The sequence below is a fragment of the Camelus dromedarius genome, chromosome 6 (genome assembly GCF_036321535.1).
Source record: "Camelus dromedarius isolate mCamDro1 chromosome 6, mCamDro1.pat, whole genome shotgun sequence".
Taxonomy (NCBI): domain Eukaryota; kingdom Metazoa; phylum Chordata; class Mammalia; order Artiodactyla; family Camelidae; genus Camelus; species Camelus dromedarius.
The window spans coordinates 67618456-67631120 of record NC_087441.1 but is presented as its reverse complement, the minus strand read 5'-3'; the positions used below and the strand labels follow the sequence as shown (position 1 = coordinate 67631120).

At 39.8% G+C, this 12665-nt stretch overlaps 1 protein-coding gene across 1 annotated transcript in view; it reads left to right on the top strand.

Moving 5' to 3' along the window:
• Positions 1–7953, top strand: part of MEI4 (meiotic double-stranded break formation protein 4) — a 124431-nt gene extending 116478 nt beyond the window's left edge. Inside the window, exon 6 of the mRNA XM_064487124.1 lies at positions 7684–7953. Within this exon, the coding sequence (XP_064343194.1) occupies positions 7684–7953 (270 nt within the window). The remainder of the gene's footprint in view (positions 1–7683) is intronic.
• The last annotated feature ends 4712 nt before the right edge of the window (positions 7954–12665 follow it).

Genomic DNA, 12665 nt, shown 5'->3' with positions numbered 1-12665 from the left:
CTCCTGCAGAGTCTCGTGCACAGGCCACCAGGAACAGTTCCGTGGTGGCCATTTGACTGTCTCAGGGCCTGCACATTCCAAGATGCTTGATGTTTGGAAGTGAGACATCGAGAGCAGTGGGCTTTATGCCCCCAAAGTGGAGCATTTTACAAGAAACTGCTGTATTTCTTTACATTATGAATTGGATTACAAAAAGTTTTTGAACAAAATACTTGTTCTTTTCTTGCTGAAGCCACTCTCTTGAAGTATTTGAAGGGTTTTTGTTGTATTAGTGAATATGTCATCTTTTAATGTCATTTTCTTGTCAGATCCAGATACTACATTTTGAGGTTGAATTTGAATAAATGTCAACCACTACTCCAACCGACCTGGCCCCTGCCTTCTGCCTGGTGGGCAGGGCTTGATGCTGTCTTGGATAATCTTTCCTTAGAGTCCTAAAGAAGCTTTCTTGTTGATTTAACTCGCTGGCTACTTAGACATTTGTTTTCCATAAATAATGGCCATCTGGATCTCTGTTATATTTATACCAGACATTTCACCAGCTTTGGTTTCTTCTACTCAAGCTCCATCTTAATTGCACAGTGGGGATGGCTTCACTTAGTGGTGCTGTGCATTCTCTCCCAAGAATTCCCCTTTCATGATTTCTCTTGTTCTCTGTTCCTTCCTTCAGAAAGATAAGTGTCAGACATTTAAGTGACTGTGGGCCTCATGGAACCAAACATGGTCCTGTTAAGGTTTTGTTAACACACAGACCTGATGTGACCTTGATGGCTTACACCAATCCGTCTAGTCCGGTTCTGCTGCCTTCGAGAAGGCTGAGGTGTGGGGACACTGCTGAGCGGGTTACTGCGGAGACTGGGGACATCTCCCCACCCCGCTTTAAGCAGTCTGCCTCTCCCCTGCCTCCGGGCATGCTGGCCGGACAGAGACAGAGGGCCCTGCGGTAGTAGCCAAACAGATGTTTTACCTGTACTGACAATAACTTTGAAGTCATCCATCCAAAGGAACCCTGCCGTGCCCTCTAGGGAGAAGTGAGTCTGAGGGATCGTCACTCATGACTCAACTCATTTCCTGTCCTGTCGTGTCTTCTCACATCATATGACTCAGTTCTCTTTACAGTTCCTTATAGCCCTGAGAGCACGCACCCCGCATTGCCTTTTTTCCTACTTCGTTTCCCTATATGCATACCTGGAGTCCTTCTATAGGTAGGGGTCCTGCTTGCTTCTGCATCCTCGGCACTCAGCAAAGGGTACGGGCGTGAAGGGACCCAATTAATGCCTGTAGTAGGACTGGAGGGAGAGAGAGAGGAGCGCCCAGCAGGCAGAAGCATACCATTGTGAAGTGCTAAGTGTTCGAGCTAAACTAGTCCTTAAAGAATTTAGCTGCTTTGATTCCAGTCTTTGAGCCTGTTCCTTCACTTAACAGACTCTTATAGTAAGAACCAAATCATCTGGTTTATTTATACGGCTTTGTCAAGGTCTACTGTGATGGAAGTCCAGACAAATAAATGATGTGTTTGTTTGTTTCGCGAATGCTGAAAAGGCATTTCCAGCCTGAGACTAGGTTTAACATTTTAGTATAAAATAATGACAAAGTTCCTCTCAGTGGAGTTGATGGCCCCAGAATTAAGGGCACAGATGCTAAGAAAGCCCAGGGGAAGCAGGGTAAAGCTATTTAAAGGTGACTCAGGAGATCACATAGAACAAAGAAACACTGAGTCCCTGGATCAGGAACTCTGTATTATTTATGTGAAGAGATATGAGAATTAAAATCAATGTGGGACTGTCCACCAATGTGCTGTTCTGATGATCAAGAGAGTGATGGACAGGAGTCAGACCACAGGCGCTATCCTCAGAGAACTGTGCAAATATAAAACTTTAAAGCACCTGGGGTTTAATCTATGACGTTATTGAGTTAGTCACCAAAAGGGCGCACTGCTTACAAACTTATTTTTACCAACCTGCCTCTCGAGTAGTCTGACCAAGTTGATCCGTCTCACACTAGGATAGCCGGGCCTTTGTATATATCCTGTGAGACACTGTGTCCAACCCACACGTCTGCCACCTCCAGGGCCTTCTGATGTCAGGATGGCTTCAAAATAGTCAGTCATCTTACCTTTAGGTTCCTGGGTACCACCCTTCTATGCAAAAAGGAAGTGTCTGCTAGATTGCTACCATCTATGAAAGATCTTCTGACAGAGGAAGGTAGATAAAGCTGTTCCTCAGTTTCTTCCATGTCTCTAGACGAACAGTTCACAGTAGCCTGGAGGTGCATCCCACAACTGGCCACAGCTCAGCATGTGAGTAATCCCAGTGGCCTCCCACTGGGTGCACAGCACCTTAAGGATAGGGATTAGATCTTTATTTTGAGGAAGACCATAACGATGATGATGATAAAAGATAATAGATAATACTTATTTGAAAATTTGGGGTCCTGTGCTGTGTTTTTAATATCCAGCCTCAGGAAACAGACTTGAGAAAAGCAGGCAAAATTGGCTAGTGAGAAAAGCATCATTTTAAAACAAGGCTAATTATGACAGATTTTTAAAAATTTCTCTGTTACATATATTCCATTCATTAATATTTTTATGTGTTAATCTTGCATACTTGTTAAACTACTTTCCATAGGAAACAAGGCAAAATATCAAATCCCCAATGTTAGTAGTTTTAATAGTTTAGGACTTTTCATCTAAGTAACCCACAAATGAAAGTCAGCCTCTTAGAACCACTGTCTGGGATTCAGCATTTTAGGCAGGTAACTGTACCATTGTCTGTATAAAGCAAAATGGATTAATACCCATTGAATCATTTCTATTCTTCTCTCCCTGGCACTTTGATCCAAAGATGACTCACCGATCCATACCCCTCACTCCCTTTGAGCCTTGGCTCACAACTCATCTCTAGGAAGTCTCCCCTAACTGAGGGCACTCTGCTCTGATCAGCCTTTTGCTTCGTGCTCCCTCGGTACTGGGTCCAGCACCCAGGCGGCAGCAGAGGAAAAGGACATGCACCAGCTTTGTAGGAGAAGTGGTTTTAAGTGAGTGTGTGCTTCTGTTGCAACCATAGTTCATTGAGTGTGAGTGTGTGTGTGTGTGTGTGTGTGTGTATGAGACGTATGTTGTACGCATCACACATAGTCGGCAGGTGGCCCTCCTACCCTCGGCCGCGTGGTCACATGCAGTGTTGCACCGGCCCCTGGCTGAGCCCTTACTCCTTTGTCAGCTCCTTCAGCGCCTCCTCCTGTGCTTCCAAGGCTGCAGGCTGCATGGGGGACTGCTGAGAGGGGGGAGCTTCATCCCCCTCAGCCCCTCGACTGAGGCCTCCTGCCTTCTAGTAGACAGAACAAGGCTGAGGTATTAAAACTTAGGGTTACATTTCTCACTGAATCATCATGGTGACAACTGACCTTTTCCTTTATTGTGTTGAATTCATTCTTTTAGAAACTACTGATTTTAATTGTATCTTACTTACTGCTTCTAATAAAATCTGGCATGCGGGATACGGAGCCAGGGGTATGTTCAGTGAACATTTAATTGAACATTTAGGTCATGCACCTGTACTCTTTGACTTGGTTTTCTGCCCTGTGATGATCCAGTTTTCTCCTTCATCTCTTGCATTTGTAGCAATAAGGAAAATGTTGCCTTGTGTTCTCACCCCTTCCATCGCAGCGTGCTTCTGTCTGAAAGTGCAGACTGCACTTCTGCACTGCCTTGGCTAACACACAGAAGTTCTCAAACTGTTGAATTTAATGAACTGCTCCATTTTCATATTTTCAGCATTAAATATAGACATCCAAACTGCGAGTCCCACCTCAGGTGTACAGCACCTTTTGTTACCTTATCAGCTGCCAAGGAATGTGACTGTTTTTGTCGCTTTAGGCATCTCTGTTCTTTCTGTGTCAGAGACAGCAGAAGGCAGCACCTTTTCAAGACCAAGGAAACTTAGCAGTTTCCTTCCTGTCTAGATGAAGCCTCACGGTTCCGATTTTAAAAGACGAAAATGGAAGAAGGGGACCCCAGCATGGTGCAGGAAGGGACAGCCATCCCACGCGGGTATATCCCGCTGTACGGTGCCTTCCAGAATCTGGCCCTTTCTACCGATCCATAGGTGGCCTTCATCCTCAGGTTCACAAGAAGGCTACTGGGCCTCCAAGCATTGTGTCTGTATTTCCCAGCAGGAACAATGGGGAAGAGGGAGAGCAAAAGTGCATTCCACCAGATCTGGCCTGCTATTAGCGAGCTTTCCCAGAAACCCCACCCAGCTACTTATACTTACGTCTCTTTGACCAGAATTAGCCTTAAGAGAGACTGGAAAATACACCCTTTTAGTTGATCCATTATCACTCTGAACAAAACGGGTTCTGCTGGTGAAAAAGGAGGAAGAAATGAGTATGGAGTAAGCAAGCAGATATGCCTGGGGTGTGCCTGGGATGTGCCTGGAGTGTGCCTGGGGTGTGCCTGGGGTATTTCAAGGCCAGTAAGTCTTCCCTAAAATGCCGAGTTAACCTTGACTGAATTTCAGCTAAAACAACAATAAGGAAACTGGCACTCTGTGTCTATAGCCTGAACTTCAGAATCTAATTTTTGAAGTCAAATTTTGGAGCATGTAAAGAAATATTAATAGTTGTTCACTGTTTAAATAAATATTTGGATTCTTTGACTTTCTCAAGCCCAACTCAGGAAATAGGAAAATAAACATAAGAAATGTTTAATTCTGAAAATGACCTACAAAAATACATGGGGATTTTTCTATCCAGGAAAGTATTTCTTCTCCCGAAGGTCCCCTGTTACATAAAACGGCATTAGATAGAAGAAGTAGTCATGGGGCTATAGGAGCTTCCTCTCAAGTCCCCTTCAGTTCTGAGAGATTGAGAGAGAGACAGACAGACGGGTAGCGTTCTATCAGACGTCAGAGCCACCTCGCTCGTGTGCGGGGTTTCGTCGTCTTCCTGGCAGGTGTTGAGGTGAAACCCGTGGGCATCTTCCAGGTGACTATGTTCTGTCTGTGTTGAGGATTTTCCAGCCCTGGTGGAGGGTCAGTTTAATTTGACACTGAGGATGTGAAAATCACATCAAAATATAATAGAAGGGTATCAGCTGTCATCTTAATAACATTTATCTTAGTTTTTACTCAGATTATGCACTAATTCAGAAAGTGTCTGAACATATGATTAGGCAGAGCAGGCAGCTGGCAGCGTGATAAAACTGGGGGACTGCGGGAAGGGCCTCCCCCACAGACATGCCGTTTTCCTCACGTTGAGCTAGAGGGCTGCTGAGGCAATAAGGTAAGTGTATACCGCCTTTAAAGGGAGAAGTTCATTTCAGTTTCATATTCTATGAGATGTAAATATCTTACAGCAAAAGAGTTTATCCAATTAATTATTATGAGAATAAACTTTTAGGTTAAAGGTGGAACAGATCAATTCAATGAAATGCGAAGTCTAAAACAAAACAGAGAAATGGGACACCACGGGGACCCCAGCCCACCTGGAAGCTGAGCTAAGTCAGATTCTCGAAGCAAATTGAAAGGGACTGGGACGCACTCTGCCTGCTTTACACTCATGAAACTCCCAGAAGAAACATAGATGGTGAGCTCCTTGACGTTGTTCTTAGCAATTACTTTTTGGATGTGACACCAAAAGCAAAAGTCAGCAAGTGGGACTCCATCAAACTGAAATGCTTCAGCAAAGCAAACAAAATCAACAGAATGAAACGGCAACCTACTGAATGGGAGAAAATGTTTGCAAATCACATACCTGATAAAGAGTTAATATCCAAAATACATAAAGAACTCATGTAACTCAATAGTAAAAGAAAAAGCAATTAAAAAATGGACAGAGGAGTTGAAGAGGCCAACAGGTAAATGGAAAGATGCCCAACGTGTCTCATCACCAAAGAAATGGACATTAAAACCACAGTGAGGTATCGCCTCACGCCTGTTAGAATGTTTATTATCAAAAGACAAGAAATAAATGATAGTAAATTGATGTAGCCACTATGGAAAACAGTGTGGAGGTTCCTCAAAAAATTAAAAATAGAACTACCATACGATCCAACAGTTCCCCTTCTGAGTGTTAGTCTTAACTAATTTGAAACACTAGTTAGAAAAGATGTATGTACCTTACGTCCATTGCAGCAGCATTTACAATAGGCAAATAGCCCGACATGGAAACAACCTATATGCTCAGCGATGGATGAAGGTATAAAGAAAATATTGGGTGTATATACGTATATAGGGATACGCCTTTGTATATATAATATCTTTATATATATAAGTATATATGTATATACATATATATACAATGGACTATTATTATTCCGCCATAAAAAGAATGGAATCTTGCCATTTTCAGCAACACGGATGGGCCTTGAAGCATTATGCTAAATGAAATAAGTCAAATAGTAAAAGATGAATACTTTATGATCTCATCTATACGCAGGACCAGAAACCAAACAAACCGGTGAGCTCCAGGATATGGACAACAGATTGGTGGTTGCCTGAAGTGAGGGTGGGGGCAAAATGGATGAAGGGAGTCAAAAGTTGCAGATCTCCAGTTATAAAATGCGTAAGTCATAGGGATGAAATGTACCGCATGTTGACTGTAGTTAATCATACTGTATGGCATAGTTGAAAGTGGCTAGGAGAGACAATCTTGAAATTTCTCATCATAGGAAAAAAATGTTGTAACTATGTGTAGTGGAAGTGAACAAGACTGATTGTGGTGATCATTCTGCTGTAAATATGAATACTGAATCATTACATTGTACACGTGAAACTAATATAATGTTACATCAATTATACCTCAATTAAGAAAAAGAAAGTACCAGTTGTCTGTATATAGTCAATTATTGTATTGTTTGACCTTGTTGGAGATGCAGTCCTCTGGGCTCTAAAAGAATGTTCCTTCATTTATGTATTATTGCTGTGGATAAATTTGGTGAAATGTTTCCAACATGTTTCTTAATAAGCAAATGACAAAGCCAGTTTATGGATATAAACTCATGCTTCCTGTTTTCCCTCTTGTTCTGCTTTCCATTGTGCACTTTTTAGGCCTCCCTTTGATTCATCTCCCTTGCAGCCATCTAGGATGACTAAAAACTTCTGTAAGAAACATCTGCATCTTTTTTATGACCACGTATCCGATTCCACACAACCTAATCCTGCCCCTCCCTGACTTGTGTAGAACTCAGGATGAGATCACATCTGGTCACTTACAGATCATAACCCTAAGTGCTTTAGGACTGAGTTATACTTTGAAACATGTTCCTAAAATTCTGACACCAAAGAGTCTCATACAGTCATTGACAGGGGTGTCAGGCATTGGAAGAATTTGGTGAAATGCTGAATTGAAAACACAAGACTTGGTATGTGTAAGATTCTCTGTCAAGTATTCTCAGATTCATCTCAGTAAGGAATTATAGCTGCAATGTAGAGAAGGGATTCAGAGCTTTGTAAACCATAAGGGAAAAAATGTCATTTACCAAGATAGCCAAGTTTTTGAAAAAGGAAATGGTCTCCCTTGTTCTCTAGCCCCCCTACCCCAATCAAAAGAACAGGAAGATGGAACGTGTTAAATAAGTCAAGTATCTACTTTTCTTTCAAAAATTTAATCTCTTTATTTGGCTTTTTCTGACCTGAGCTGCAACCACTATTTTTCTTAAAGGAGTCTCTTGTTTATCTGCAGGTGCAAGCCAGTTACGATGCGACGCGCTATGAAAATGTTTTCTCCGTGTTCTGGGTCCTGGAGCAACTTCTTCAAAAGGAAACTGAAGAAGGCAACATTTCAAGTATAGGGCATGAGGACCAAGAAATCAAGAAGTTTCTTCAGAAGCATGATGAAACTATTTTCCAACTCTCTGATGCATTTCCTCTATTTACTTTTTATTTATGGAGACTAGGAATTCTCTTGAACTCAGTAGAGGTAGAAATTAGTGAAAATAACTCACTTCCTTAGCAACTTACCAAATATCAGAAGCATACTAAGTTGAATAGATGAAGAACTTGTGCTTAAAAGATTTTCAAGAATATTTTTAAATGAGCATTTTAAATGGATCTCTAAATATAATCATTAATTCAATTTAATAGTTTTAAATTGTGTATAAAAGATTATGAGTCATATTTCTATACTAGAATCAGCCAGTTTCAGTTGAGAATGCCCTCCGTATTCCTATAGAACGCTACCTTACAAAATGTTCCTCCACACAGTCTAGCTCTGTTGTTTTCTAAAATGGACCATTAATTGTCTAGCTTATTAAAAAAAATTACATTTTAAAAGATTTCCACGTAATAGATGCTAACAGGTAACAGAAGAGCTCTTAGAAGTCTTGTTGTTTTATCAACACAGTATTTAAAGTAAGTGGTTATAAATGCGATTTTTTAAAACTTTTTTTTCTTAAGTAGTTTCACTTACATCATTATTGTCTTAGAAGGGACTCATGTAGAAGGGGAAAAGTTTTTAACATTTGTAAACCTGATGGCCTTTAATGTCATATAATCAACCTGTTTGTCAAGTTCTTTTGAAAGTACTAATTAGCTGTTTAAAATGTTCTTTCAACAAATGTTTGATTCTGTTGCTTATGTATAATATTCTTATTATTGTTAAAATGTAGTTGTTATGTGTAATTAAGTCATTAAGGATATTTTCACAACTTCTAACATCTGTCAAGAAATATACTTTATATTTATTAAAAGTATATTTATACTTATTAAAAGTATTGGTTGAATTTTCCAGTTATACAGTTTCATTGACTTTAATTCAATTATTAAAATCATAACCAACTAACTTAATGAACACACATTATGTACTTTCCTTCAGTGCAATTTAGGGCACAGCAAATACAAAGTTGCTTTATTAATTATATGTGATACTGTTTCATAGGTTAATTAGCATTTCTGAATGTCATTGATACTAAAAAACAATTTATATAAAATCATATCATTATCTGACACACTTATTTGCAGAGTTATTTCCACCTTTTTGGAAAAGATAAAACTTTTTTTACAATACTGAAACAAAATGTGTGTATCAATCAGCTATTGTTATGTAACAAAACAACCACAGAATCTTGGTGGTATACAGCAGTAAGTATTTCTTAGATGTCTGTGGGTCACATGGGGGTTAGTTCATCTGGGCTCTGCTGGAAAGCTCTGCTCAGCTTGCAGATCCCACTGGACTAGGCTCCTTATTGTAAATTTGATCTCCTCCACATGTGCTTAATTCTGGGGCCCAAGTTGAGGGAGAAGTGGCTACTCCGGGGAGACTCTTCCATGGCAATGGCAGATAGGCAAGAGGAAGAGGGCTCAGTGAGAAATCTCACATTGTTACTTCTGCCCACATGCACAGGCCAAGTATATCAGAGCGTCAACTCCAGAGAGAAGGGACAGGATACACTCCACCTTGAGTGGGAAAACTTGCGAAGTTACATGGCAGAGGGTGTGGACACACAAGAGTGTCACACACTAGTGTGGCACAGGAAGGGCTTCCAGATCCTGAATTAGGAGGAATTTTTCTAATATTTGATTCCTGGGAACACTCCTGAAGATGTGTGTAGATTCACTGCTCATGACATCACCCCATCATCATTCTTCTGTAATGAGTAGACAACGCTGGCAAACACACAAGCAACAGCAATGGCCCCTTTCCCACTGCAGTTGACCAACATAATGACCCTAGGAATAATTCTAGTGCTCTTCAAAGTTTCAAAGCCTGAAAATTAACCTAGAAAATGTATTTATTACAGAAGAAGAGACAAGGTATTGGAGTCATCATTAATGCACAATATGAAGATACGTTTTATTTCCATTTGATGTTATTTCTATGTAAACACAACTTCAGTCACTTCTGTCATACCTAACCCTTCATTATCCTGTGTTTCAGTCTATGCCACTGTTAACTGTGCGATGTATTTAATACTGAGTGAAAAAGATGATAAAATGAGGCATTTGTATCTCTGTGTTTCCATTAAATGATGAAAGATAGTGAATGAACAAATGATTTAAACTAGAATCAACAATACTTTAAAATGTTGTAGTGATTAAGATTTGGGAGATAAGAATTAGCAATTAAGCAATGATGAAATTGGATATAGAATAGGATGGGAAATGAAGATCATAGAACAATCCTAAAGATGGAGGAAATAATAAAAATGATAATAAGAGCTTATTTAGTATTTATTGTATATATATAATATACATATATATGTGATAAACAGATGCCAGGCACTGATCTAAGCATTTTACATGTATGTATTCATTTGATTCTCCCAACAACCCTATGGAATAGGTAACGTTGCCTCCATTTTAGAGATGAGGCACTCAGGAAAACCGGGAAAGGAAGACTTGGGTTCCATCCCCAGGAGTTTTGTTTTCTAGGGCCATGCTCCTAAGCACTGTGATCCACTATGCAGTGCAAACTGACCTGGCACTTAACGGAACTTTCACAAATACCACTTCTTTGCAATTGCCTTGGAAGCTTTATAAGCCCTTAACTGCAAATCTGATAGCATGGCAGTTCATTATTAGCACATTTTGGATTCTTTAGCCCCTGCTGAGCAGCGGTCCTGTCTGCCACCATCCTGGAGCTACAGCATCTCTGTCCTTTCCCGGACTGCAGCTTTTGCTATAGTCAGGACTCCTTAGGTATGTTACAGATCATCTTCAAACATTAATGTTCTAAAAAGTGCAAAGCTCTCTCTAAAGGTGGGGTAGGTGGCCTGTTAGGCTGCAGTGCCCAGCATAGTGGGAAGAGGAAACAAATCTTGGATCTATAAATAGACGCAATTCTTTCATAAGCTGTTGTACTTTTTAATCATGTCCGTTGTCATTCTAGAAATAAGGGCAGTATATTCCTAGAGATGCAAGCAAAACTGACATTCCCACTTCCAGATTTTTATGTACATTTGTAGATTTTTTAAAAAATATTGACAGCTCTGGCTCATGATAACCTGCTTTCATATATTCATCAAATATTAAGCACCAACTTTGTGTGCAAACAAATTATTTGTACCTATGAAAAATAAGCATACTAAGTTTTATATTTTATCATATTTACAAAACAGAAATTTCTTTTAGCAGTCAGTGTAACAACCCAACAACATCAGTAGTTTGTATTTGCTGATGGAGATAATTAAGGTGGTGATATTTACCCAACATTGAAAAAAAGATACAGGAATTTTGTAAGTCAATTCATTCTTTTGAAATTGACACATTGTAACCGACTATACTTCAATGAAAAAAACCACATTATTTATAGAATTGGATGGCACTAAATTTATCTGGTCAATGAATGGGCTGCTTTTTTAAGAACTATCTAAATATTATAGAATATGATTGGTACATAGGAAATGACCTTGACCTCTTACTTGTTTTTCATTTAATATGAAAGTGCTCCAAGTTACTTTAAGAATCAATTACTAATAGAAAGCAAAGCTTGTAAAAAGAAAACAAATGAGTTTAATATTCAAGACATCAAAATCAATTTTATAATTCATAGGTATCTATTTTGAATTTGTAATATTTTCTTTCGCTATTTTAGTCTAATTTTTGTGGTGGCTGTTTCACTGGTTGGTGGACTTCTGCTGTATTTTAGCCCACAGTTGTAAGCGTTCTGTAGCTAATTCACTGAGACATCAAGATTTACAGACGATAACATCCCCTCCCTCGTCTCTGATGCAAAGCAGTGGTTCTCAGATGTGGGCTCCATCCCAGCAGCAGCAGCAACACTCGGAAACCTGTTAGAAATACAGATCCTGGGGCCCCATCCCAGGCCTACTGTGGAGTCAGAAATGCGGGGCGGAGCCCAGAAATCTGTATCTGATCACACAGCCCACCAGCGTTTGAGAACCGCTGCCATAGTTACTGTTTTTATGGAACAGGAGGGCCGACTACATAAAAAATCATTCAGAAAATAGAAATTCAGTCATCCCAAATTACTTCACTGAATTTTTAAACTTTCCCGGGGAGTGCCTTAAAATTCCAAAGGAGGATTTGGGGAAACTAAATTATTCATAATTTACCTAAAATGAGTAGCAAATTTATAAATATACCAGTCCACCTTAATCACACTTTAAAAATGAGCATCTTTACACTGAGCTTTTAGCTCCTTCTCTAAAATAATTACTCGCTACTGGTGATATTTTTAAAAAGTATTATAATCTGAGTTTAAGGAATATAAACTAATTACAGCTTTCTGCACTAGTCCCGAATGAGTGATGAACATGCAGGGAGACGCAGACATGACGTTACTTTTAGGGTGAGATACTCGGCACCCCAGTAATATCAGAATATTCCTCTTCTTCCAGGAGACCTGTTTTCACACATACGGTAAATATAGCTTAGTTATAAATATATTATTCTATTTCTCAACCCTAGAGATGAAATTCTGTCTTGTTTCAGTCCTCTGGAATATGGTGAGATATACATGAATCATTGATAAACAATGACCTGCTCTGGACTTTTGTGTGTAGTTTATTTTCAGCCCTTTGAGTCTTTACCATGTTGCTAGGATGTCCAGGGCGGCCCAAGGACAGCACCCCTGGTGTGATGAGGGAACAGAACCATCACTGCTTTTCACTTTGACGACTTACTGAGACGTTTTCATGAATGATTAATCATTTCAGGAACTCTAGAAACACCAGACAACCCACCAGCATGGAAAGGATGCATTTG